We start from the raw sequence: 27,941 nt of genomic DNA, 5'->3' as shown, positions 1-27,941 counted from the left end.
ACATGAGCTGCTCTGCCAGTAGTTCTTAGTCCTCTGTGACAAGTGCAGGCTCTGTTTTCTCCCTCGTAGTGACCCATCACCAGCACAAGACCCAGCTTCTGACAGTTGCCATATTCTGTTCTGCCTTGCAGGAAAGTCATCATCTTCCCTTCAGAAGGCCAGGCGCCGCTCTACTGTTGGTGTGCGGGGCTCTCCAGAAACCAATTGCTTGATCCGCTTCATTGCCCAGCAGCGAAACCTAAAGAATGCTGTGCGCTCTCCATTGGCACGAGAGCCCTACTTAGAGGTATGCTTCCTCTGGTGTGCACGCACATGAGTTTTGAGAAGGAAATGTTTTTACTCTGCTCAAGGGCTCTGCTTTCTGGCACTTCTTCCCTGACCTTGGGGGAGACTGCTTTCCCTGTCTGGCAGGGACTGCACAGGTAAGATGCTTGCTGGGTGTGTGGCTGTAGTAAGGGTTAGCAGGTCTTTACAGAAATGACTTTCCGGAGGGGCTTTCTGTTTTGTAAAATGTTCACAGAATGGGGAAAGCTCCCCGCCTTGGGTATTTTTCTTCTTGAGGCTTTTCTCTGTTTGTAGTGTTTTCATAACTTCTGGTTGGACAGAGGAGAAAAGAAACAAATGGCTTATCTTCTGGTGCATTCAGCTCCTGGTTTTTCAGATATTATCAAACTAATGCATGCCCTAGCAGGTGAAATAGTTAAAGCCTTATGAAAGATATGGACCCCGCTTATCACCCTACAAAGGGAACCATGGTGACATTGGCCTTCTCACTCTAGAGCCATTCACTTATATTGTTTCCAATTCCTTCTGCTTTGCAGTGTGGTCTGTGCATGAGACAATCTCCTGCTCGCTAATAAAGCAGAACCTTGGAGTTTCCTTGTGTCCCTTTTGGAAGGTCCCTGAAGTCAAACTGTTCTTTTAATTTTACTAAATACTGAGCATTCAGTGAAAATAGTTTTAGTTTCTCAAATGTCTTCTAAGCATTAAAAATAATGAACTTCACTGCTATATCCCATTCCTCAATTATTGTATGTAATGAAGTGAAAAGCCTGCATCAAGCATTTCAGAAGTTTCTAGAAATGTGTGTGATTGAGTTGTGTAGGCTGACCTGGCTGCTTTTTCACAGAATATCATTTTCATTTGATGGAGCAACTGATAAAGATTGTGGTTTGCCAGGCTTGTAAATGACATAGACAGTGACTCTACCACAGAAACTGAATGATGGCTTACCAGTATGGAGGATTGCATTTTTTAAGAGGAAATTAAGATTTTTTAGAAAACATGTATCTATACAAATATTGGGGGAGGGGGCGGTGTTTCTGTGCTCCCAGGTATCTGCAGGGTGTCCTGTGTAGCTCCCAAATAAAAGACACAGAGACCTGGTATTTTTATTAACAAGCTGAAAGCCTACACTGAGCAGGCATTGAAGTTCTAACCTACATCCCAGCTGCAGGCCTTGTGTTACTTGCAGTTTGAGTCTAGCCTGCCTTGCTCTGCTCCATGTGTGTCCTCATGTTGAATCCTTCTGGTGACTTCACATGGTTTCTCAACACCTTTTCTCCTCGTGGTCCTTCCTCTCTTCCTGGACCCTCACCTACCTTGAGGCCAACTCTTTCTCTTGGCAATTCACCCTTTGACCCCTGGCCAGGATGGGAACTCCAGCCTTTCTCCTCTGCAGTTGTTCAGCCTTTTGTTAAGCAATCTGAGATCATTGGGGAGTATGTTTTACATCACATTGATATAGGAGATTCTTCAATATTCAGGACAATGCCTATATTCTTCCTGTAACTAGATCTCCAGCCACAGAAACCAGCATCTGAATGCACAGAGCATGAGACTCTGCTGCAACATGTATTCACAACTGTGCACTTGACAACTTCCTGAATGATCAGTGGGTATACTGTAAAATACTTTGATATTGCCTAAAATGAACCACTTTTTGGGAAGTGTGAATAGCACTGAAAGTGAGTATTTCCCAAATGATCAGTGCCTGTGGTTACAAAACCTAATAGGTAAAAGATGCCCCACATTGCAATGTAGGCTGATAGATTCATTTTCGTGTACGTGGGCCTGAGTGCATATGTGCGGACATCAGGTCTGTTCCTCTACTGCCCTCCACTTTGTTTTTGAGATAGTTTCTTTACTAAACCTGAGGCTTGCCATCTTGGTTCCACAGACTAGCCAGCAGGTCTCTAGAATATGCCTGTCTCTGTGTGACCCCCTCCAACTCTGGGGTTACAGACATGTGCTGTCATCCCCAGCTTTCACATGTGGGTAGGGTATCTGAACTCGACCTCGTGCTTGTGTTGCAAGCTCTTTGGTCACTGAACCAGCGCTCTAACCCCTGATTTTTCTCCATTTGAGGATGTTATTTGAAAAATGAATGCTTGTGTACTACATGTGTGTAGTACACACATGTCAGAAAAAAGTCAGAAAAGGGAATCAAATCACCTGCAACTGGAGTTATAGGGTGTGAGCTCTGTCATTAAGTGCTAGGAATTTCTGCAAGGGCAGCCAGTTCTGCACCGTCTCTCTAGCACCCCTGCGTGTCTTAATAACAAAGATCTGCTACCGTTTGCTTTTGTGCTGGCTGTCAGCTTCCCACAATGGAAGGTGCAGAAATGGCCCACTTTCTGCTCATGCTTCCCTTTCTCTCCAGCTCCCCAGTAGCTTGGTTGTATCAGCATCCACATGACTGTATTATTATGGCCCTGTGCTATTTTGAGCTGGATTTTCTTTTGCACTTAGCTTACGTTCTTTTCCTTTGGGGTACTAGATCACTGTGTTCTCTGTCTCTGAATTTGTTACTTTTTGTTGCTATGGTAAAATACCATGATCAAGGCAGCTTAAGGAAAAGAGGGTTTATTTTAGCTTAGGATTCCAGAGGGTGAGTCCATAGTGGGGGAGGCATAGCGGCTAAGTGATCATATTTTTATTGACATATAGAGGACAGAGAAGGCAAACTTGAACCTGGGAAGGCTATAAGCTCTCAAAGCTGCTTCAACTCCCATACTTCACAGCAAGGTTGCACCTCCTAAAAGTTCCATAACTTCTCCAAACAGTGCCACCAACTGGGGAAAGTTCAGAGACCTAAGCCTGTGGGAAACGTTTCTCTTTCAAACCACCACATTGCTTTTCAATGCCCCATCTCTGCCAGACTACTTCTACCTGTCTGCTTAGACTCATCCCATTTCCATCCTTGCCATCCTTTCCTTTTGAGGGCACACCCAAGACAGTCTGAAGATCATTTGGGCTTGCTTGGAACCCAGCCCTCCTGCCTCAAACTCACAGTTGCTGTGATGACAGGCATATGCCACCATGACCTGTTCCCTGCCATTCTCTTGCCATTGCCAGCCACTATATCCTTGCTTGGCCTTCCAGTGGCTTTGGCTTTGTTTGGTAGCATTGAGACACTTTCTCATTTGGATCATAGGATTGCACAGTGGTCCAGATTTCTTCTCGTGTCACTGGTTATTTCTGTTTCTTTTGCTGATTCCTCCCAGTTTTCCACTCAGAAGTGCTCGTGTGCCTAGATCTCTCTGCTGCTCTTTGCTTAGAGTACCATCTATGTGCTGATGATTCTAAAATATCTACAGCCCAGAGGTCCTTAGAGCTCCAGACCTAGAAGGTAGCTGCCTATGTATTGAGTGAAGTGTTTCAAGCATACTCTAGCTCATACTCTGGTTATTGCTCTTTTTGCTGTCACAAAACACATGGGAGAAACTGCTTAAGAATTGAAGAGTTTTTTTTCTGGTTCCCAGTTTTAGAGTACAATCCATCCTAATCATAATGGCATGGTGGAGGTCGCTCGAGGTCACATTGTATCCACAGTCAGGGAGCAAAAGAGTGAACCCTAGTGCTCCACTCATTTTCTCTTGTACAGTCTGGGTCCCTGCACACAGCATGGTATGCCCCACATTCAAGCTAAGCCTTCCCTCTACTGTCAGAATACCCTTCTAGGCATGCTCAGAAGTTTGTCTCCTCCATGGTTCTTATCCTAACAAGTTGACAGTCAGGATCAGCCATCATACTAGCTAAGGCTAAGTAATAGGTTCATATTTCTTAGTCTCTTATCCAGCCCACTCAGACCAGTTACCTCCTTTCCTTCCTCCCCAGTCCGCTCGCTATAACAAATAAGAGAGGGGTGAGTCACAGCATTGCCTCTGCTGCTTTAACCTTCCCATGTTTCCTATGGAAACCCATCGACTGTTTTGAAGCCTGTATCTTTGTTCCCCTGGTCTGAGCCTTATCCACGTGTGGCCCCATCCCTCCCTTCTTCCCTTCCTCAGAGGGCACACAGGCTTGCTTTATTCTTCTTGCTCCTGATTTTGTTCTATGCCTTGTTCCCCTGGTGTCAAACCACTTCTCATTGTGCTTTCAATTCAAATGCCACTCGAATCTTTCTTTCCTAAACTGCCAAAGCAACGCATTCCGTGGCTCAGCCACATTGGTGTGTTCTCCACAGTGCCCTACTATGCTCTTAAACCTTGCTCCGGTATCTCTCCACTCTCCCCTCCCCCCAGACCTTGAGCATCTGGAGCTATGTCTGTACATAGAATATAACACACTTCATGGAACAGAAGCCTCATAGCAGTTTTCATTTGTCTTTTTCCTCTATTGGAAACACCTTTAATTAGGGAAACTTAGTTTAAGTATTTCTAAGTGCTCTGAGTTCCTGGGATAAAAACCCAGCCCTGACACATACCAATGAATGAGTTCACAAAATCCACATTCAAAATAACTGGTGTGGCTCTGATAATCTTTTGTCATGTAGATGAGGTGCACCCCCCAGCCTGTTGGGAATGTGTTGTGTTTATGTCATAAAGGTTTACATCATCAAATGCCTTTCAGTTTCAAATGCCCCACTATTATGAAGTAGACAGTTTGTCTTATAAATGTTCCTGACTGGGAATAGAATCAAATTAGAAGAACAGATCCTCAAACATGATATCAGGATTTTAACAGCTTTTCTCCATATAATATCCTAAAGGGTGGTAAGGTTTTTTTTGTTTGTTTGTTTGGTTGGTTGGTTTGGTTTGGTTTATTTGGTTGGTTGTTTTGGTTTGGCTTGGTTTGGTTTGGTTTGGTTTGGTTTTCTTTTGCATATTGGTTGAATGTTAAATTTTCCACAGGTTCCTTATTAGGGTAAATGTTGGTATCTCAAGAGAGAAGGAAAAGCCTGGATGAAGTGCTTAATGAGTAGTTTATCTTTTAGATGCACAGACCTTTACAGTTCATGTCACGCTTTTACCTGACAGTGTTCCTTCATTGTGTTTATCTGTATATGGACCCTCATGGCCAGGAATTCAGCCATACAGAAGCAAGTGTCTCCAGATCTTACAGAATTAGGGACTTAGCCAGGAAGAGTCAGGAGTGATGGGAAGATTGTGTGTTGGACCTAGTAGGGGACATCCTGGTCTTGTTCTGGCTTTGCAGGGTGGAGGTCATCTAGGCAAAAAGCATAGTACATTGAAGGCAATGTACTGATAAACCTGAGAACTTCCATTGGATCCTTTCAGATAGGAAGGGTCCCTCTGCCTTTTTCTTCCTTGCTCTCCAGCTCTGAGGTTGGCTCCTTACACAGGCTTATTCTGAACTTTCTCATTCCCTTTGATAGCATTTTATTGACACTATCTCCTGTGATGTCTGCCAAGGTTCTTCTTAAGCTGCTTAGAACTCTTTCAGAGTGATTTACACTCCCCACCCCAGAAAATAACTGGGCCCCCGTAAAAGTACTTCTACTCATTTGTTTCTGTTAGCCTGGCTTGGTAGCTTCTGGCATATCGGGTATATGTCTGTGGATAGCCATTGGCTAGTCTTGGCTCAGGTTTACAAATGGGAGCAGAGAGCACTAAGATGGTGACTGTACACCCACTCTTCAGATAGAATCTATGTATCTGAGGAAAGCATGCTCTCCCATGCTAACCTGTCTTCATAAATCTCTTGTGTGCTTTGGAACTGACTTGTAATGCTTCTGTGCTTTATACATTCACAGGGTAGCCCAAGACTGAATCGAAATGCCAGTGTTTTAAGAGAGCGAATGTCTGCTTTTCAGTCAGCTTTTCACTCCATACAGGAAACTGAGAAGATGACCAGCAGTCCCTCAGCATCAGAGGCAGACAGAGAATCTAGGATATCAGATTTGAGTAAGTAGAAGGGGTTGACCTTGTATTTATCAAAATGCACTTTATGCCAAAGAGATTCACTTCTACAAGATGAAAACATTGTTTTCAGAGTGTAGTTGTTTCTGCAAATGGAGACTAATAGCTAAAATTTGTAGTATTTCACATAGAAATCTTGATTTCTGGTTTTAGGACTTTATTCTGCTTATTTATTTGTAGTTTACTTTATCTTGGTGGTGCTAAGGGTCGAGCCCCAAGGCCTCAAATGTCCTAAGTGGTTTACAACTGAGTCACATCAAGACCTGTGGTTTGTCTAAAAACCTATACCTTTATTTCCGTAGTTAAAAATTGTTTTGAAATTTAAAAGGCTGGGACCAATTAACTCATGCCAGGCAGGCGTCAAAAAGGGCTTGTGGCAAATTTAGGTTTATATTGATTTTTATAGAATTATTGTTAAACTTTCCAAAAACATATATAAATATCTTGCCCTTGTGTCTAGTCTGATTAGTGTGTTGATAGTCTGCTATGTTCTTCACCAAGTCCATATAATTCATTTGGTTGTCTTTTTAGTCATTTGGCTTTTTCAGTGACAGTATTTTAAACACAAGTAGTTGACAAAATATTGGCTCTCTTGAGGTTCCGGTACTTTACACTCTTAACTACTTAGCAGAATCCAGTTTATCTGCTGCACGATACAGAACCTGCTCAGGTGTCCTAATTTGTAGCTTATAAGCTACCTATTATTTGAATTGTTGTCCAGGTTTTAATTTTTTTACTTCATTTTTGTAATTATGATGTTATTAAAATCCTTTTATACATAGAGTTAACTGAACACATTGCAATCGTGTGTTCTCTTTCTTTCTCTGTGTGTGTGTTTTCTTTTTTGCATAAAAATCAAGTACAATCAAATTAGAACCTAACTATGTCTTTCAAGTTTTGCCAGCATGTGGTTTGCAGGCCGATGCACCAAGGGTAGGATCCTAAGGTTCTCTAGAGGAATAGAATGGAGGGAGTGAATATATATTGGACAGGGATTTGTTAGATTGGTTTGCATGCTATGGGCTAGATAACACAGCAATTGCTGGCTGTACCCTGAAGTCGTTGAGAACCTGGTGCTGCTCAGTCCATAAGGCTGCATGCCTTGTAAGTACCAATATGGAGCTGAGGTTCTAGAGGATTCTTAGAGAAGAGACACTGGTCTTCAGTCCCAACTTGCAGAGGCTTCGTTAACTCACCAGCTGCACCGAGCAGCGAGAGGGAGGGTGATAGGTGAGTGCAGGCAGCACTGCTTCCTATCCTCAGCCCTCTCTGGCTCTCATCCTGCAGCCCTGGCTAGTCTCCTGTTTGCTCTGGAGTCCAGGCTGGCCTTGAACTTGCTGGTCTCTTCTTTTAGCCTCCCTTGTGCTGGCATTACATGGATATGTGCCACCACACTTGCCTTCAGTTTCCCTTTTTGACTGAAATCGGGTAGAAATTTCTTTTCACTGATGATGTACATACAAACACTAAATTGGCACTATTTTATTATAATGGATATTTTTAAATGATAAATATAAAAGAAAATATTTATCCCCATGTCATTTTGTTTCTGTTTTTGTTTTGTGCATATAGCCAGAAAAGAAGGTCTTCTTGAATATCAGCAGTCTGGGTTCCCTGTAACCTCCTCTTCAAAGCGGAGGAGAATATCCTCCCAGGACAGCCCTGACAATTATCTCAGTGGCACCAAAGCCCTTGCTGACAGAGCGTGTACTGGGCGTGCCTCCACAGATCTTGCTGAGGTAATTGTGGTTTCCACACATAAATGGAGCTGTTGCTTTCTGCATAGACAGGTTGAAGACTGTAAGGACTAGTGATATGAGTTCCTAGTTTCACCACATTGTTACTATGGCTCTCGAATGAGTGTGTGCGTGTGTGTGTGTGTGTGTGTGTGTGTGTGTGTGTGTGTATGCATGTGTCCATGTTGTGTCTTATATTTATATGTGACTGACTCTTTTGTGTGTTGGTTTGGAAGCTGGGAAGATTGGTTGTGTGAGTTACTTTTGTGGGAAGATAAGGCTTGAGGGTCTTCTGCATGAGGTGTTCTACATGATGGTTCGACACTAGGTCTCGAGTTGGGCCCTGAAATCCCTAAGCAGATGATTTAGGTACCAACTGGAGTATCGGTTCCTGAAACTTGGAGTGCTGCCTGCCCTGTCTTCCGTGAGACTGCTTGTGAAGCAGGCTCTTCTGCAGTTCATCTTTTCTCTTCTATGAGCTTCAAGGAGCATTAGGAATTTTTGTGGATTGTGGCAACCTAAAGTCTGTCAAGATTGTGAAAAGGCAAAAACCTATGTGAATTTTACTAAAGTCAGACAAAGACTGCTCCTGGAATTGGTGACCTTTGTGCAGTTGTGGGGTCACATGACCATGTCTTCTTGCTTTGTGTCTTCATTCTATGATCAGAGGTTTTTGTTCCTTCTCAGCAGAGATGCCTCCCACCATCACAGCTTGGTTGCATTGAGTATCACGGAGTGCATGTGGAGGTCAGAGGAGAGTTGTGTCATTTCGATTCTAGGGATTAAACTCAGGTTGTAGGGGTGACATAGGCACTTTCTCTAAGCCATATAGCCCACCTAATACTTTGCAATGGCAGTGAAAATAAAGGACAGTCAGCACAGTGGTCCCCAAACACTTCTACAGTCCTGGTAACACAAGAACTGGCTTATGGTCCTCCTTCTCTCTGCTTTATTCAAGTTAATATAAAATGATCATTTGGCAGAAGCAATAGTAATTGTTTCTCTCCAGAACTTTGATTCATTAGACATAAATCACAAAGAGAAATTAATTAATTCCTGAATTCATGTGGATATGCTTTTTGAGCATTTCCTGTTTAGAGGATAATATATAGCACAGCTCTCTAGGCTTCAGTGGGCAACAAAAATGAATTACATAAACTTTTCTTTGGGATTGAAAATCATTTTGTGGAATGTTCAGCATGAGTGCTGTTACTAGTTCCTGTGTATGTTAGCCTGCTATGAGATCAGTTGAACTACAGATTTTCAGTTATCCGCAGTGCTTATTGAAATCTCCATAAAGGCAGTATCAGCAGTATGTTAGTAATGAATGTTCTGCTTTTGATTCCTTCATCTTTTCTCCCAGAAGTCACCTGACATCGGTTCAGCCCAGCCGGGATGTATGACTGCTCCCCATCCAGAGCTCAAGGAGGCTTCCCAGGGTAAGTTTGCATTTTTCCTTGGTGCAAACGAAGGTTGCCCCATTCATAGACGTTTGTGATGAGTGTGTCTATAAGCTGAAATGAGGGACAGTGGTTCTTGTGTTACGGGGACTGTAAGTGTTTGGGGTCACTGTGCTGTCTGCCCTTTATTTTCACTGCTATCACAAAGTATTAGGTGGGTTAGATGGCTTGGAGAAGGTGCTTCTGCCACCCCAACAGCTGAGTTCAGTCCCTCAAATCCACATGGTAGAAGGCTTCCTACAAGCTCTGCTCTGCCTTCCATGTGGGCTCCATATGGACCCACGGACACACTCCATAGACATCGCATCAATAGACATTTCTTAACTTTTAAAGTAAAATTAGTGATGCGCTTCCAAACTTGTGGAATAATAGTATGATAATAGTAAAGTAATGTATATTACTATAATAGCAGTATAAGGATGGGGCCAGCAAGGCTTTGTGGCACATGCCTGTAATCCCTGTGACTCGTGGGGCTGAAGCGGGAGAATTAAGGGTCAAGCTATCGTGGGAAACAATGAGATTCTGTTTTACTGGGGCTGCGGTGGGAGGAATAAAAGTAGGGCCTATGACTGCTAGCAATGCACTATATACAATCTGTATTTTGTTGTTACCATTCGTGAGTGTGTGTGTGTGTGTGTGTGTGTGTGTGTGTGTGTGTGTGTTTGTTTGTGTTTTCAGACAGTCTTGTAGACTCACTGGGGAGGACCTTGAATTCCTAATGTTCCTGGGTTTACCTCATAATTATTAGGATTGCAAGTTTAGAGATCTCTCTGCTTTAGCCCATTAACATTTCAACTAATTATTAATATGGCTTGTTTTACATCTACTATTTTGCCATATGCTTTGTATTAAAAGCTTTGTGTTAATGTATTAGTATTTACTCTCTTTTGAGCTATACTTCATTCTGTCTTGTTCTCTTGCTCTGGGATTCCAACACACATTCTTTTTTGTTGTTGTTGTTGTTTTTTTTTTTTTTTTTTTTTTTTTTTTTTTTTTTTCGAGACAGGGTTTCTCTGTATAGCCCTGGCTTTCCTGGAACTCACTTTGTAGACCAGGCTGGCTTCGAACTCAGAAATCCGCTTGCCTCTGCCTCCCGAGTGCTGGGATTAAAGGGGTGTGCCACCACCGCCCGGCCCAACATACATTCTTGTAGGTCCTTTTGGTCATATGTATAGCTGTACATAAAACACACAAGTTTATACACCCTGTGTCTTGCTGATATACCCTTCCTTCCTGTGACTTATAGTCCTTTTTACACATACACATTTAGTTGGTTGTGACTCGTGCATGTTGTCATTTTTGCTTTAAACCATCAAATGTTTCATGTAAGAGGAAATAGGGGTTTTTCTGTATTTACTGACCTTAGATACCTATTTCTGTTCCACTTGTCCCCATTTTGTTTGTTTGTTTATATTAATTCTTAATGATCTAAATTTCTTCCTGGAGCTTTCTTTCAGCTTCAAACTGAACTTCTTTCACCTTTCTTGCAGTGAATATCTGCTCATTCTTTTGATTTTGATTCTAAGGTCGATGGATGGGTTTCTTCCTGTGCAGATAAGGCACAAGGCCAAGTTATGTTTGTCACCTAGATAAAATAAGGTACTGCCACCTTCTTGGCAGTCCTCTGTTTCATCCTCAGGAGACTTAATGTTATTGATACCCAGTTCTACAATCCATCAAAGTGGTAGCATCATAACAAGGGCATGTTCCTTTAAGTACTCCACTTACTCCTACCCAGAACAGGGGAAGAAGCGATGCTGTGAGCAGTGGGGTTTTGTTAATGTAGTCTAATATTTCAGACTGCCTGGTTTTTTGATGAACCTGTCCATGGGTCAGACAGGTTAGAAAGTTCTTTGTTAGTCTAGGAGATGGCTCAGCCATTCAGAGTGCCTGCTTACCTAGAGGCTCCTAGCACCTGTGTTGGTGGTTCACAGATGCCTGTACTTGAGTTTCAAGGGAATCTGGCACTTCTGGGCTCTGCAGGCTCCTGCACATATGTGCTTACACACGCATACAGACACAAACACAAATTTAAGTAATGCCTTTTAAAAGAAGCCTGTGTAATGCACCTGCTCTCTTCCTTGCCTTCTCCACTTCCTGCCTCTTGTCTCTACCTGAAAGTCCTGTCAAGTAGGTCTGTGTCCGCTGTGGTGCTACTAAGAGTTTGGCCTTCTGATGGCTTTGCTGCTCCTCTGTGCCAAGTGCTCAGCATTGCTGCTTAGGCACTTCACACCTCCCTTAGCAATCATGCCTCCACACACCTTCCCTTGCTGAGCTTCACTTAGATCAGTAGTGGTCAACCTGTGTGTAAGTCGTAACCTCTTTGGCCAACTAAAATCATTTACATTACTATTCATATAGTATGCAAAATTACAGTTATAAATAACAATGAAAATAATTTTATGGTCGGGTCACCACAACATGATGAACTGTGTTAAAGGGTTGCAGCATTGGGAAAGTTGAGAATCATGTTTTATGTAAAGTGAATTATTTTGAATATGTGTAAATGGTGAATTAATCCATCAGCTGTATTTCTTTACCCTTGCTAGTCCCTCAGTAACTACACAGAGAAATCAAGACTTATTTCAAGCTGCATATCAACAGTTAGATACTTAAATGATCTATAATAACCCCTATGCTAATCTGTCTACCTCCCCAGCCATGATCCCATGATACTTGCATATTATCATCAATCTGGGTCTTTGGGCTTCAGATGTTCTTTTCTTCTGGAGTCTCCTTGTTTCATCTCTTCATCCTCATGACAGGTCTGAAACATTCTCTCTCTCTTTCTCTCTCTCTCTCTCTCTCTCTCTCTCTCTCTCTCTGAGTGTGTGTGTGTCTTTCTCTCCCTGGATTGCAGATGCTTCTGTCCTAATTTTCTTCTGCCCAATCATTGGGTGATCAGTATTTATTGACAAGGCAGAGAATAAATGATAAAAACTGTTCATACAAACTCAAGGCCGGGCGTGGTGGCGCACGCCTTTAATCCCAGCACTCTGGAGGCAGAGGCAGGCGGATTTCTGAGTTCGAGGCCAGCCTGGTCTACAGAGTGAGTTCCAGGACAGCCAGGGCTACACAGAGAAACCCTGTCTCGAAAAAAACCAAAAAAAAAAAAAAAGAAAACAAACTCGAGAAATTCTTGATATAAGCATTACAATGCTGCATCCAGATTGAAACAAAATGAGGGCAGAAAAATCAGCAATTGAATAACACAAGGATAAACCTTTACACAGTGCAAACATGCCTACAGATTTAGATGGCTAGAACATGTTTTGTGTGCACATATGATGTCTTAGTGTGTATGTCATACAGGGTTTTCCCTTTATGTCAGATTTTGCCTGCCTCACTGCTGAGTAGAGTTCAGATTTAACTCCCTGCACTTGACAATGTGGAACCTGTGTGTTTGGCGGGCAGCTTTTGTGTGGACTGATACTCTCTCTCCTTGTCCCCTCCTTTCACTCCCACTGTGTTTACATATTGAAATGCCTCCATCTTGAGTAGTAAAATGGCTACCATTTCAACTACCATTATCAAGGTTTGGCTCAGGTTAGTTTTATATTGCAGTGCAAGGCTCACTCTCAGCATTTTTTCCCATCCTCTGACCCAGGAGCCAAAACCTCTTATCTTTATTTGTGATAGCCTTGTAGTAAAGTGTGTGACCAGTGCTACTTCTCTGTCTTCTGTTCTTGTCCAAATGAAGCAGGGAGTTTTAGAATTGAATTTCTTTTTCATCTTATGTTACTAGGGTTTGATCCTAGCATATGTTAGGTGTGATGGTTTGTATATGCTTAGCTCAGAAAGTGGAACTATTTGGAGATGTGGCCTTTTTGGAGTGTGTGTGTCACTGTGGGCGTAGGCTTTAAGACCCTTGTCCTAGCTTCCTAGAAGGCAGTCTTCTAGTAGTCTTCAGATGAAGATGTAGAACACTCAGCTCCACCTGCACCATGCCTGCCTAGGTGCTCCCATGCTTCTGCCTTGATGATAATGGACTGAACCTCTGAACCTGTAAGCCTGCCCCAATTAAATGTTGTCCTTATAAGAGTTGCCTTGGTCATGGTGTTTGTTCACAGCAGTAAAACCCTAACCAAGACATTAGGTAATCACTCTGCCACTAAGCAATACTGTTAGCACTTGGGTTTGTGAAACAGGATCTTACTGCATAGCCTCAGCTGCCTTAAACTGTCCACCCCCCCTGCCTTTGAGCTCCAGACTCAGTAGTGCAATTTTTAAATACCGTATTACCGTCTTGGTAAGTGTTGTGAGTATCTTGTGCCTGGAAGAAGCAGATTTGGACATCTCATCTTTCTTTCCTTGAAGGACTTGCAGTGACTGACTGTGTAGAGGGCACAAGATCAGTTGATGCTCTTCCACTTGACACACCTGTAACACTCCTGAGCTCTGGGACAGCCACTGCCACCAGGTCTCCAGAGACTCCTGTGTGTGGGAGCAACAGCCCCTCCGCCAAGATCACTGCCACCAGGACTCCAGCAACTCCTGTGTGCAGGAGCAGCAGCCCCTCCGCCAAGACCACTGCTACCAGGTCTCCAGTGACTCCTGTGTACGGGAGCAGCACCCCCTCCGCCAAGAACTTTGTGCTTCGTTCTGTGTTGAAGAAACCTGGTAAGCTGTTCTCAGAGAATGGAAAGGTAAGAGTCATGCTTCCTAAAGCAAAGGAGTTCAGAGATGTTTGCTTCAGAGTAGTAAGGGAGATCCATGTGTCACACTGGTGTACAGGGAAACCCTCACTTGTTTTCCATTTTTTAAAGTCACAGTACTATTCTGACATTGTTTCTGTTTTCAAGTAATAGACTAGTATTCAGAATTTAATGTAGGTAGACTATATGTCTAAAAGTTAATCCAAATTGTAATTAACTGCATTGCCAAATTAGTTCACGATCAGTGCCTCAGTCCTTAGCTTACTCATTCCAGACATGTGGGTCTAACCTGCCTCTTCAGCCATCCATATTTCTATGAGGGCAATAACCTAAGGCAGGAGGGAGCTGCCAGGAAATAGGTAGCATGTTGGAAGCGGCTCCATAAGTACCTTTGGCATGTATATAGGAATATTGCATGGTTTGTTGTACATATCCTCCCTGTCTAGTGGATGGAATGTGTTTCCCTGAAGGACTAACTCCAGAGCTTGCTGATCAAGAGGCATGATTGGGACAGAGCAGTTCTTGGGGGCGTTATAGTTTGGACTGTGAGCAGTACGCACAACCATCGGCTGGGTAGGGATTTTGGGGGAGGCTAAAGTGTAGGTGGTGATCCCATGCAGGCCTGGCTCTCCCCTGCAGGCTTATACCTTCTCTTCCTTTATACTGTGTACTCTCTAATCTTTTGCATAAACATAGACAGAGATTTCCTGCTCAAGAATATGGTAATTCAGGTGGAAACTTCATGCTTGTTAAAAGTGCTGATCTCATGCTTATGGCAAAGCTCCCTCTTGCCATCATTTACCTGCTGTGTCTTTTTTATGTCAGTGCAGTTCTCATGCTTGGACCTTAAAGGCTGCCTGATCTGACACCTATAGTCACTTGCACATTGGTTAGCTTGCCAGATCAAAATGGGATGATTTTAACCTATACTCAGTAATTTCTATTCTCAATTTTGGCTCACAATACTACTTATTAAAATATAGAAACCAGGGGCTGAAAAGATGGCTCAGTGGTTAACAGCACTTCCTACTCCTTACAGAGAGGATCCAGGTCCAGTTCGTAGCACCCATATGGCAGCTCACAACTGTCTGTGATGGCAGTTTCAGGGGACCCAGTGGCCTCTACAAAAGAGCTGACATACATGTGGTACACATCTGTACATACAGGCAAAATATTCATACACTTAAGAATAAATATTAAAAAAGAAATGAAAGGTGAGAGAGGCTTTTACTTGAGCCTTTTCAGCATGGTGTTTTAAGCTAAAATTAATAAAGGTACTCTTCAAAAAATGTTCCGCAATCCCATCCTTTTTAGTGACTTTTAATGTTATAAGAGGAATAAAATCTTTGATTGGTCATTATTCTGATTAGGAATTCAACCTCTGTGATGATGGGGCTCATCTGATCCCATGTCCTTCAGACTCTTGCAAAGAGGGAAGAGCAGGTATGTTACTCACAGTTATTTTTAAACTAAGGGTATTATTTTGTTTTCAGAGCTTGCTATAATGCATCAGGTTTTTGACAATCTGCTCATGCTTCACTGTGTCTGAAATGACTTGGGAATGGAGAACAATGGGAAGGGAAAGGTGTCTTTCGAGAGCCTCAGTTGATCTGGGCTGGAGGGGTATGTTCAGTGGTAGATGATCTATCTGCCTGACATGGGTGAGGGACCTGGGTTTTTAATCCCCAGAACCACATATACATACAAAGTTTTACTTAGTGGCAGAACTTGTAAACAAAACTTCAGATGCTCTGATTTTATTAACACTTGAAATAATTACCTTGTTTGAAAATCAGTACTATTTTAGTTAAAAGTATAGTTTTCACCCATTTGAATTTTCTCTACAAATTGTATTATTGTACAAATAGCTGAATGTACCACATTCAAACATTCTAGTATATGCCTTTTAGGTAAGAAAAACAGTTTAATTTTTCAACATAGTCTCATTTATTGTCTATAGGAAGAGAAAACTGTCAAACACCAGGCTGTCTGAATCTGAGGAAGAGGAAGAGAGTTACGTTTGGAGAGGACTTAAGCCCTGAAGTGTTTGATGAGTCTTTACCAGCCAATACTCCATTGTGTAAAGGAGGAACTCCTGTTCGCCCAAGGACCATAAAAACTACCAGTCCCCTGCAGTCCCCTGTTCATGAGCAGTTCCTTCAGCCAAACTTTGATGACAAGGAGGAGAACCTCGTAAGTGTGGAAAATCCCAGGAAAAAGCTTGCTCCTATTTCCATCAGGTTTCACCTTCCTTTGCATGAAAATTATGATTTGAAATTATGAAGGTCAGATGACATGCCATATTTCAGTCTCTTATGTACAGTACTTTCATGAAACCTAAGTGCTGTTGGTTATAGGATGTAACTGTTTTATATCACTAAGGAAAAAACACGCAGATGTCTGAGACATTAAAATATGAAAAAAATCCATCTGAGAACTGAAATAACTTATTTTATAAGATGGAGAAAATAAGCATGCAGTGGTAAACACATTTTAGTAAATCTTCAATCAAATTAATTCGGGGGGTGAGGGGAGGAAGAAAGTTGACCAGTGTTAGGAAGAATAGGTGACATTACTGTATCCTAACAAGATTCCAAGGACAGTAGGGGCTTATTAACAACTGCATGCTGACATTTTAGCAGCTCAGATAAACCGTGGACAGTCTTTGAAACAGGTAAAGCATCAGCCCCCACTCAGGAGGGAGCACTGTTTCAGTAGCCGATGTTAAAGAATTTCAGCTGTCTTGCTGGCATGTGCAATAGTGTCTGGGTTTGGTGGCTGATGATGGGATGGATCCCCGGGTGGAGTAGTCTCTGGATAGTCCATCCTTTCATCTTAGCTCCAAACTTTGTCTCTGTAACTCCTTTCATGGGTATTTTGTTCCCTACTCTAAGGAGGAATGGGACCCTGATATAGCGGTCTCTTGTGAGGCTATGGCAGTGCCTGGCAAATACAGAAGTGGATGCTCACAGTCAGCTATTGGATGGAACACAGGGCCCCCAATGGAGGAGCTAGAGAAAGCACCCAAGGAGCTGAAGGGGTCTGCAACCCTATAGGTGGAACAACAATATGAACTAACCAGTACCCCCAGAGCTCGTGTCTTTAGCTGCATATGTAGCAAAAGATGACCTATTCAGTCATCATTGGGAAGAGAGGCTCCTTGGTCTTGCAAACTTTATATGACCCAGCACAGGGGAATGCCAGGGCCAAGAAGCGGGAGTGGGTGGGTAGGGGGGCAGGGCAGGGGGAGAGTATAGGGAACTTTTGGGATAGCATTTGAAATGTAAATAAAGAAAATACCTAATTTTTAAAAAGGTGAAAAAAAAAAGAATTTCAATTGTCACTAAAACTTTCCCATAAAGTAGTAATTTTTCTAAGGAATTCTGCCATATAATTAAGCAAACTATAATATTGATTTTTGTATACAATTTTCCAAGTAAGACGGAAAAGAAAGGCTGTGCAATCATCTCATTCCATGCAGAAAAGGTGTCTTGTGAAATTGAGCATTTCCGATTAAATATCAGAAAGACATGTGAGCAAACTGGTATGAAAGGGGAATTTTTTCAAATTGTCATATTTTTCTTTGAACAATAGTTACTATCTTACAATTATGTGAGAAGGTTTTGAAATCTTGTTTACTTTGCCATCTCACCATGAATTTTATCGAAAAATATTGTAATACTAGATGGTGTTTCTTAATTTGCTTTGTAGAACTTTGACAATGGAATTTTAAACAAACCAAAAAGTAGCTTGTCAGTGATTAATACCCTTGGTTGGGGTGGTTGCAGTTGACAAATTCATTTGCATTATGAAGGCGGCCACTCAGAGATATGAAGTTATCTTTGGTTAGCTTAGACCTTCTATTTTCTATTCTTTTTCTTTTAGTTTTTTTTTTTTTTTTAATTTTATTTCTATTCTATGCTTATAATTCCTCCTACCAAAATAAGGCATTAATTTTCTTTTTGGCATGTCATTTACATATTCACTGAACTTAATGGTATCTAATTTGTCCTTTTTTCCTTTCTTAGGAAAACATAGAACCACCTCAGGGATCATTTGCAAATCTGAGTCCTAGTAAATCCTCACTCTCTGAGACTCCTCCAGGTATTATTTGTGTTTGTCTTCTGACAGAGAGAGAGAGAGAGAGAGAGAGAGAGAGAGAGAGAGAGAGAGAGAGAACACATGTGTGCACGTGCATGAAGTGGGGCATTATCTGTCCTGTGCTGTCCCCCACACTCTGCTTTTACTCCTTCGAGATGGGCTCTCCTACCGAGTCTGAAGCTCGGCTAGTGTCCAGCAAGCCCCAGTAATCCTCCTTTCTCCACTCTCCCATGGCATTGAGATTAGAAATGTACACGCTGCCTTGCCTAGCACTTTGCTTTTTGAAACGGGTTTTGTCATTAGTATAGAGCTTGGTCATTAGACTAGCTGGTTGTCCAACAAACTGAGAATCTACTGATCTAGAATCTAGGAATCCTCCCAACCCTAGGATTGCATCTCATGCCATAAGCTTCTCTTTTTATTTTTTTTAAATTTTGAGTTACTTATTTATATGTATTGCTATCCATGTTTATGTATGTATGCTGTACCTACAGAGGTTAGAAGAGGATGGCAGATCCCCCTGGGCAGGCAGTTGTGAGCCTTCCAGTATGAGTGCTGGGTACTGAACTTGGATCCTCTGGAAGAGCAGCAAATACTCTTTAATTGCTGAGCCATCTCGCCACCCCCAGTACCTGACTTTTTTGTATAGGTCTGGGCATCAAACTCGGGTCCTCGAGGTCAACCGAGCTGCCGCCCCAGCCCCTTAATTCTTGTTTTTAGCACATAAAACTCAATCTCTTAATTTTTAATTTTTCATATGTGATACCACAATATGTTCTTGATTTTAAGAAAACCAAATACTTTGTATGAAAAGTTACCCCTTCTTTCAATTGCAAATGTTATACTTGATAATCACCCACATTTAACTTTAATGGGTTTTCACTGCTTCAAGTTGATAATGCACAATGCTGCCAATCTCTTAGCCTATTGAGGATCAATAATAGAGTTCTGTGTTTTCACAACTGACAAAGTGAAACAATTTGGATTGTAAGGACCATTCCTAAATGGCCATAAGTCTTACCCACCATTAGCATGGTATTCTCATTGCATGAACTTGCCAAGTATATACTTTTATGTCTTTTGTGATCATAAGACATTTTTCCTGATTTTTCTGACATACCTACCAGACTTGGCTGACAAAGCCATCTTGTGAGTACTTGGATTATGAACCATGTATTCATGTATCCTCCCTTCTGAGATCCTGGGTTTGTGAGCTTAGACTCGAAAGCTGTAATGACTAAGTTACAGATATAGACTCTAGTCTGCCATGTTCTAAGCTCTGAACATATCCCACTATCTTTCCTTTGTGCTGTTACAACCACCAGGCATGTCTGAGGTGCAGTTGAGTGCTCTGCTTTATGCTCCTGTTGTGCTCGGTCTGTATACTCAGCAACATGAACTCTTCTAAACACTGTCTGGGTCTTTAATTCCCCTATATATTTCCCGTGCCTAAATATGACATTTAAAAGCAACTGTGACTCAGAAAACACTATGCTGTCCTTTAACTATGTCGTCCATTTTGGTTTTATGCTAAGAACCTAATTTTGCTTGTTTCCTGATATCAGACACTAACACTTGCAGTTCTTTAAATAAAGATGAAGAAATAATCTGCAGTATTAGACCTACACGGACTTCTCAAAGAAGAAAGGTAAATACTTATTAAATCTTCATGGTCACCGGGCAGTGGTGGTGCATGCCTTTAATCCCAACACTTAAAAGGCAGAGGCAGGTAGATTTCTGAGTTTGAGGCCAGCCTGGTCTACAGAGCGAGTTCCAGGACAGCCAAGGCTACACAGAGAAACCCTTTCTTGAAAAGCCAAAAAAAAAAAAAAAAAAAGAATCTTCATGGTCATGGTGGTATAGAAAATCCTGATTTTTGATGGGTCCTGTTAAGAATTAATACTTTGTCTTATTCATCTGTAACCTGGAGTCATGTCTTGCTGGTTTGATTTTAATTCTACTAGGAAAATCCACTAGAACAAGAGCTTCCCTTCAGAACTGTATTACTATAAAAGGCAAGCTACTTGTTAATTTAATTTTAAATCTGTATGATTATGAATTTCATTGTATGTGGAGAAGATCCACATAAAATTAAGAGCCAAAAAGTAACTTAGTACAATACCTTTTTGGTTTTGGTTTTGGTTTTTCAAGGCAGGGTTTCTCTGTCTAGCCCTGGCTATCTGGAACTCTATAGACCAGGCTGGCCTTGAATCCACAGAGATCTGTCTGTCTCCTGAGTGCTAGGAGTAAAGGTGTTGTGTACCACTACCACCTGGCTAGTAATGCCTTTTTAAACTGTTTAGTTTGTTTTCTGTGGTGGCATTCAACTGACAGTGTATAAGCATCACTTTCATTGGCTGCTTGTCTTTTTGTTTTGTTCATTAAGTTATATATAATTGAATCTTTGTCGACATCTTTGTATATAAGCATTACCTATACTGTTATTGGATGTCTTGATGAAAATCGTATGTTCTAGCCTAACTTATAGTTCATGACTTAATATAATAACAGTAAATAAATACCTGGTGAATTAATAAGCCACTAGTTTTTATTACTTTTTTTCTTCCTAATGCAATATCCTTCTCAATCTATGCTTGATAAGTTGGAGAATGTTAATTAATAATTCCTTCTTTTAAATTGGATTAATGTACCTCTAATGAAATACATAAAAATAGATAAGAGATTTGACTCAGTGACAGAGTGGGTACCCAGTCTGAGTTTTAGCACCGAGTACTGAAGGTGGGGGGCAAGCAGGATGGGCCTATCATAGGAAGAAAGGTTAAAGTGAAACCTGGGCCATGTCATGGACGGTGACTGTCTTCTGAGGTGTCTGTGTTCTACATGTCCTTACTTTGATTTCCTTTATAGCAGACGCTGAGATCTACAGGAAAGGGTGTTTGCAGCTCATACACTACACAAGCTGAGCCCCGTAAAGAGGAGATAAGCAAGAGGAAATCTCAAGAAAAAAAGCACACAAGCAAAGCACTTCCTAAAAAGAAACAGGCAAGAATGCTTTTCACACTTAATACATATGGTACAGTACCTTTCCTCCCTGTGTAGTAAGGCAAACAGGGAAGTATCTTTTCTAATGACCTGGAACTAGTTCTGCATCTGGATCTGCTTCATCTTTATGTCATCCAGCACAGTAGCAATACGCATGTGGAACTGCTTCTCATCTTAAGTAGTCTACTTTGGTTTCTTTGTTTTGCCATGTATCCCTGTGTAGCCCAGGTTGGCCTTACACTCAGCATCTTCCTTCCTCTCTCAATGCCCAGTGCTGGGAACTTAAGTGTCATATCAAGCTCTTAAGATTCTTCATGGATGTGTATATCTTATCTTTAATGCTTTTGATCCTGAGGAAAAAGTTTTGTGGGCGCCTGCACCAGTTGCTGTCTTGTTCTCCCAGGTGCCACACTCAAACCTGGTTGTTAAGCACACACTCATTGAACTTTGCCTGTTAATTGTGACAGTGACAGAATGATTGTCCCAAAAGAGTATCTGTAGGACAGACCAATCCTCTGTGAAGGGGGCCACATACCTCCTGCACTGTGAGCTGCTTCAGGATATGAAGCTGTACCGTGCCAGCATGATGATAGCAACCCTGACAGTCAAGGCGGCCTCAAGCCCTGCATCTTTAAACTCTCCTTGTAACTGGCCATGCTTGCTACATGTTGCAGGGACCTGCCTGGTGTCATCCAGTAGCCACAGTCGCCTCTGTCTAAAGAAAGAATTGAAGCCAACTTTGCAAGTGCTGGCTGGCATTGTTGTGTGCTTAACTGATTACACATCATTAATAGCATTCCTTTCCCTTGGCCCTCTGGTGATGCTTGCTTAGAAACACGAACTTAGCTTTCTCTCTGACCTGAGCCTTGCGTCTATCCATTATCCACTTTATGCCATCCCTTATGTAGTCATTCTACCAATAATGATACCCTGATTCTTTGACTACTCGTAAGCTTTCAGATATCCACAATTTTGTTTCCTACATTTTCTGAATTTCTTGAGTTATTTCATCCATTCTTGTAGTAATTGCATTTCTGAGTCCTTTTCAGTCAGCTTGTCTACCTGGCAATGGTTCAGCTCCAAATTAGTTATTCCTTCTGCCATCTAATATCACTGCCGAGACACAGATGTGGGGGTGATTTCATCTAAAGTCATGGCTTCAAATGTTACCTAAAATTGAATCTCATCTTGCACTTTACCTGAATTACTTTTCCAGTAAATATGGTCATTTAGTCACTAAGATCAGTGCAAACTTTATAGTGTTATTCACAATGGACATTTCAAAAGCATTTAACATAATAAAACACTCACTTGCAATATTTATTAAAAGTTGATTTTTCTTCCACACATTCTTAGCATACATATTCCTTAGGATTCTACTCTCTGCCCTTATAAATCCTTTGCTTTCTGTGACTTCATAGGCAGCGAGGTTATTAATGATAAAGTTTTAAAATCATGTCTTCTTGACTTGTAAATTTATGTCCAACTGCCTGTTTTACACACCTTCTAAAATCATCATTTCTAAAATTAGTCCAGCTCCTCAGGAAGCCCACATAAAAATCCCATGAACTTCCCTCTTGTTCCATACACAAAAAGGATTACCTTTCCTTATTGATTAGCACAAATACCCCATAGTTATCAAATTCAGAAGAAACTGCATTTTTTCTGCTTTCTTTTCTCTTTTAGGCTTAGGGAAATGATGAAAGATTATCTTGCTTTAAAAGTCTGTTTGTGTTCATTCAATGGTATGCATGACACTTGTTGTAAAAGAAATTCATTTTTTTTTAAATCTATAGCTTTAAAAAACACAGTTAAGAAAAGTGCATATATATTTCTTCCTGCAAGTTAGTGGCCAGAAAATTCAGGAAGGAATCAACATTAGATTGCCCTAATCCCTCCCAAGACCCTGCTGGATTACTGTAATTGATGTAGTATAAGCAATAGAAGTGGAATAGCAATGAGAAGGGGTGTTAAGCAACAGATGACAGCCTTCAATGAATTTCTAGAAGACAAGGCAGATGGGAACATGTTGACGGATAGAAGAGGTGGAAAGATTTACAGTTCAGAATGTGCTAGGGAAGGAACTAGAGGGATCTGGGAACCAGCCTGCTTATGGGAATCCCAAGAGACTCTGTCCCAGAATTGGCAGGTACAATGGATGAGAAGCGTGAGAAGTAGTACTGAAAAACAGATGAATTGAAGTTGTCTATATGGAGTAGTCTGCACCAGTTGGCATGCTAGCCCCCTTTCCCACCCTGATGTTGAGAACAGATGTTGCCACCTAGGTTAAAGCCCCACTCTGGCATTTGTGAATTCCCACAGTCTTGACAGCCAACTCTAACCCTAACACAAAGCCTAACAATTGAGACTTAGCTTAAACTGCACTACTTTGCCCTGCCGTACCCCACCTGACCACACCTGAAGTTCCTAAGAAAAATTTCCATACAGTAAGGAGATTGAGCTGGAGCACACAGGGAATGCTTATCATCAGTGTAGTCTGTTCTTAATGATGAATCTGATCCTTGACTGGAACCAATGTTGTTTTAAAAGAGAACAGTACTAATAAGTTACAAACAAAACAAAAGCCTGACCTCAGAAGAATCACACACACACACATATTTTGTTAGGTTAAAGAAATTAAAGGGATTCTATAAAAAGGGGACAGAAAAATAATTATAAAAATGGAAATGTAGGATGTTGCAGGTGGTTGTGTGCCTCCATCCGTCTTCTCAAAGCTGCTCAGCCATTTATCTCCATAAGTGGCCCATGCCCTTGAACCTGTAAGAAGTAGACAGATGGCCACAGTGCTCACTGCATGTCACCAACACCAGGGCAGAGATGCATCAGCTGCCTAAGAGCTGAGATTCCCCTCCAGTGTTGCATGGATGATTTCAACTGGGGGCAATGCTGCATCTTGATCCTGATGCACCTGGATGGTTCCCAAATACAGGAAAATACACTATTTCCTTGTCAGGAGAGTCAGTGTCTTAGCTCTGTTGCTGTGAAGAGATGCTCTGTCCAAGGCAACTCTTAGAAAAGAAAGTATTTCACTGGAGAGCTGCCTTACAGTTTCAGAGGTTTAGTGCATTATCATGGCAGGAAGCCTGGGAGAGTGCAGGCAGACATGGTGCTGGAGAAGGAGAGGAACGTTCTATATCCAGATCAGCTGGCAGCAGGAAGAACTAGACACTAGGTCTGGTAAATTTAACTGTCCACAAAAGTTAACTGTCTTGCTGGGGTTCCAGTAAGGAAGCTGTGTGGAGTAAAAATGTGCATCCATTGAAAGCGGTTGTCCAGGAAGTATCAGACATGAAGATGAAAGTTGACCTTGAATCCCTGACCTTTTCTCAGTGTTGAAGCCTGTACAGTTGCAGACGTCCCCACGGGACCTGAGTACAGTGGGTCACTAGGACTGCTTGCTGCCTTTGCTCACTCAAGTCATGTTCCCTTTTCATTTTGTTCACATTCGAGCCTTATTTGTGGGATATTGTAGTACAATGACTGTGCCATCAGATAGGTAATTTTAAAAATAGCAATAAAAAATAATCTTAAGTAAAAGACCAGATCGGAAGTAAAACAGCACATAGTCCACTAAGTGAGGCATTAAAGAGAGATCATGGCTTCTTATTAATCCTGAGACCAGGGCTGACAATGGGGGCATCTTCTCATACAGGTGTTCATGGTGCTGTCTCTCATCAACACATGCTCACATCTCAAACCCATCATGGCACATCTCAGATGTTTTAATGGGTGCCTGTGCTCTGATAGGGATCTTTAAAAGAGCAACAGCAGAAATAGAGAGAATGGCTTTGTAGTTCTTAAAACCTGGCTATTTGTATACATACAGTGCTAGGTGACGGGTTGTGGGAAATACTGAAATATGCTTTTGTGCTTGTTTAATTGTGCATGCGTTATCATTGGTTGAAGAAAAGCCAGTCTGGAACTGTTCAATATTGTATTAATTAATTCACTGTTTGCTTGTATTTAAAGAAAGATCAAATCTATTTTCACCACAGCCCTTCCCCACATAAGCATATATATGTGCACGTATGACTATATAATAGTAGTCAAACTAGAGAATAGAGGAACTTCCAAAAAAGTAGAGTACAAGAAAGGCTGTCATAGGAGAGGTGGATAACCCATCCAAGGGACTTCACTAGAATTCAGAAAGGAAGGAGGAGATTTTAATAGAATAAATAAAAATGCAACATTTCTCAAAATTAAAGAGAGGGCTTTTCAAGCTAAAGGAGACTTAAGAATGCCTGTTCTCTAAGTTAACCTTTTGGTTGCTATGGTAAAACACCATGACCAGGGTAACTTATGAAAACATTTCATTGGTCTTAGGTTCCATAGGGATAGTTTAAGATAGATGGTGGTGTAAAGGCATGGTGACAGGCGGTTGGAGCAGAGGCCAAGAGCTCACATCTCCATTTGTAAGCAGGAAACAGAGAGAGCTAAATCCAAATGGTGTGTATTCTTTTAACTTCAAAACCCACCATCACATAGTTCCTTCAGTAAGGCCTAACCTCCTAATCTACCCCAACAGCCACCAACAGGAGACCAAAGACTTATAGAAGGGATCTCATTCAAACCCCCACTCCTGGTACAGTAGAAAGGCAGGACATACACATGTCAGTATGAAACTAAAGCACACAGATAGTAGAAGAGTGGACTTTGCTTATAAAGAGACAATCTGAGAGGCATCAAATTTCTCAGAAATTAAAATGCTTTCAGCGACCATTTGATCATCAGAATAAGGAAAGTCCTCTTGTGGCAGGAGTTGGTAGCAATGGACAAAAAGGTACACTCATTTCTCTGGTGAAGCAGTTCTGGGCAGAGGTGAATTTGGAAGGATCTAGCTGAATCAGGTATTCATTTGCCCTTTGACTTAGCATTCCTAGTTCTAGGAATGTCTCAAAGATCCACTGACAATAATACAAAAAGAAATGTGTCCAAAGTAATTTATTATATCTTTGTAAGGCAGAATATTAAGCACAAACCAAATGCCACCTGATATGAGACTTGATTGATAAAGTAGACTATCCGCAAAGTAAGTATTACAAAGCTGTAAAAAATAGTGAAGAAAACTTCCATATGCTGCTATGGAATGATGCCAGAATATTCTTACTTACATATTTAGCACAAAAAAAAGTTATAAACTGTGTATCAAAAACAGTTACTGCTCCTCTCTCATTAAGTCTTTTTTTTTGTTTTTTCGAGACAGGGTTTCTCTGTATAGCCCTGGCTGTCCTGGAACTCACTCTGTAGACCAGGTTGGCCTTGAACTCAGAAATCTGCCTGCCCCTGCCTCTGCCTCCCAAGTGCTGGGATCAAAGGCATGTACCACCACTGCCCAGCCAAGTCACATTTTCAAGTAGCCCTTAAATGGTCTTTATAGAGATTAAGCTAAAATGAGGTCATTGGGGGTGGGTTCTAATCAAATCTAACTGTTCTTATGAGAAGCAAAAATGTAGATATAACACCAGAAGTGCTTGTGCACAATGGAAAGACCATGTGCAGACACAGGAAAGGGCATCTGCAAACTAGGGACTTAGGATAGACCAGCCACACAGTGATCTCAAACTAACAGCATCTAGACTGATGAAAATGTTAGCCTGCTGTCCTAGTTAGGGTTTCTAGTGCTGTGAAGAGACCATGACTGTTAAAAAGGAAAACACTTAGTTGGGGTTGGCTTAGTTTCAGAGGTCTAGACCATTATGGTGGGAAGTGTGACAGTGCGCAGTGAGACATGGTGCTGGACAAGGACTTGAGAGTTCCTTGCAGGTAACAGGAAAAGAATTGTGTGTTTTACGAGCCTGGGCTTAAGCAGCTTAGACCTCAGAGCTCATCCCACCAGTGACACATGTCCTCCAACAAGGCCATACCTATTCTGACAATACTACATCTCCCAATAGTGCCACTCCTATAGACCAAGCATTCAAATACATGAATGTGGGGGCCATACCTTTTCAAACCACTACACCTACCAAGCATGTGATGACTTTGATAGGTTGGTTCTAATTCCTGGATTGCCATTATCTAAGAAAACAAGAATGTGTATATATTTATGCAAATAGACACGTACAGAGTTGGTTTTTTTGTTTTTAATTCCTTAAAAAAAAAGTTTATCCAGGACTGGCAGCAGAGTTTATCTGATAAGAGCATTTGTCAGCAAGCCCTGGGACTTGAATTTGTTCTACCTGATCTACCTTGTGGAAAGCAAAAATCAGTTCCCCTCAAAGTTATCTGCTAGCCTCCACATACATGCTATAGCATGTACACACACAAACACACTGACTTTTAAAGAAAAAAATGTAGGCTCATTAGCCTATGGGGACTGGTAACTAGGAAAATATATGCTTTTCTTTTAGATTAGGCTTTGGAGCCATGCATATGGTTTTCATGGCTATAAGGAACAGAATTCTTAAAAATTGAGATCAGAATGAAGCAATTTTGCTATATCAAGTTTAGCCTCCTTTAAAAACTTAAAGCTGGGAATTCAATATGTTACAATATACGTAAGGACTAAAAATACAAAGAAACAGTGAGACACTCATTAATAGAAGTTAGTTTAAAGTATAAACTATTTTTATTTAGAATTAATGCCCCAGGGCTCAGTGGTTAAGAGTACTGGTTCCTCTTCCTGAGGGCCTAGAATCAATTCCCAGCACCCATATGGCAGTTCACAAATTGTCTGCAACTCCATTTTCACACACAATAACCTAAAAAGTTATTAAGATTTCACTATGATTAAGACTAAATTTGGGGGGCTGGAGAGATGGCTCAGCGGGTAAGAGCACTGACTGCTCTTCTGAAGGTCCT

At 41.5% G+C, this 27,941-nt stretch overlaps 1 protein-coding gene across 1 annotated transcript in view; it reads left to right on the top strand.

The window, feature by feature from the left end:
* Positions 1-27,941, top strand: part of Cdca2 (cell division cycle associated 2) — a 39,724-nt gene that overhangs the window by 1,700 nt on the left and 10,083 nt on the right. Inside the window, exons 3-12 of the mRNA XM_021203624.1 lie at positions 132-286; positions 5,999-6,149; positions 7,737-7,903; positions 9,264-9,339; positions 13,678-14,006; positions 15,386-15,458; positions 15,976-16,208; positions 18,044-18,119; positions 19,682-19,764; positions 20,985-21,119. Of these exons, the coding sequence (XP_021059283.1) occupies positions 132-286; positions 5,999-6,149; positions 7,737-7,903; positions 9,264-9,339; positions 13,678-14,006; positions 15,386-15,458; positions 15,976-16,208; positions 18,044-18,119; positions 19,682-19,764; positions 20,985-21,119 (1,478 nt within the window). The remainder of the gene's footprint in view (positions 1-131; positions 287-5,998; positions 6,150-7,736; positions 7,904-9,263; positions 9,340-13,677; positions 14,007-15,385; positions 15,459-15,975; positions 16,209-18,043; positions 18,120-19,681; positions 19,765-20,984; positions 21,120-27,941) is intronic.

The sequence above is a fragment of the Mus pahari genome, chromosome 8, assembly GCF_900095145.1.
Source record: "Mus pahari chromosome 8, PAHARI_EIJ_v1.1, whole genome shotgun sequence".
Lineage (NCBI taxonomy): Eukaryota > Metazoa > Chordata > Mammalia > Rodentia > Muridae > Mus > Mus pahari.
The sequence above is the reverse complement of the archived record's forward strand: the minus strand, read 5'-3'. Positions and strand labels throughout refer to the sequence as shown.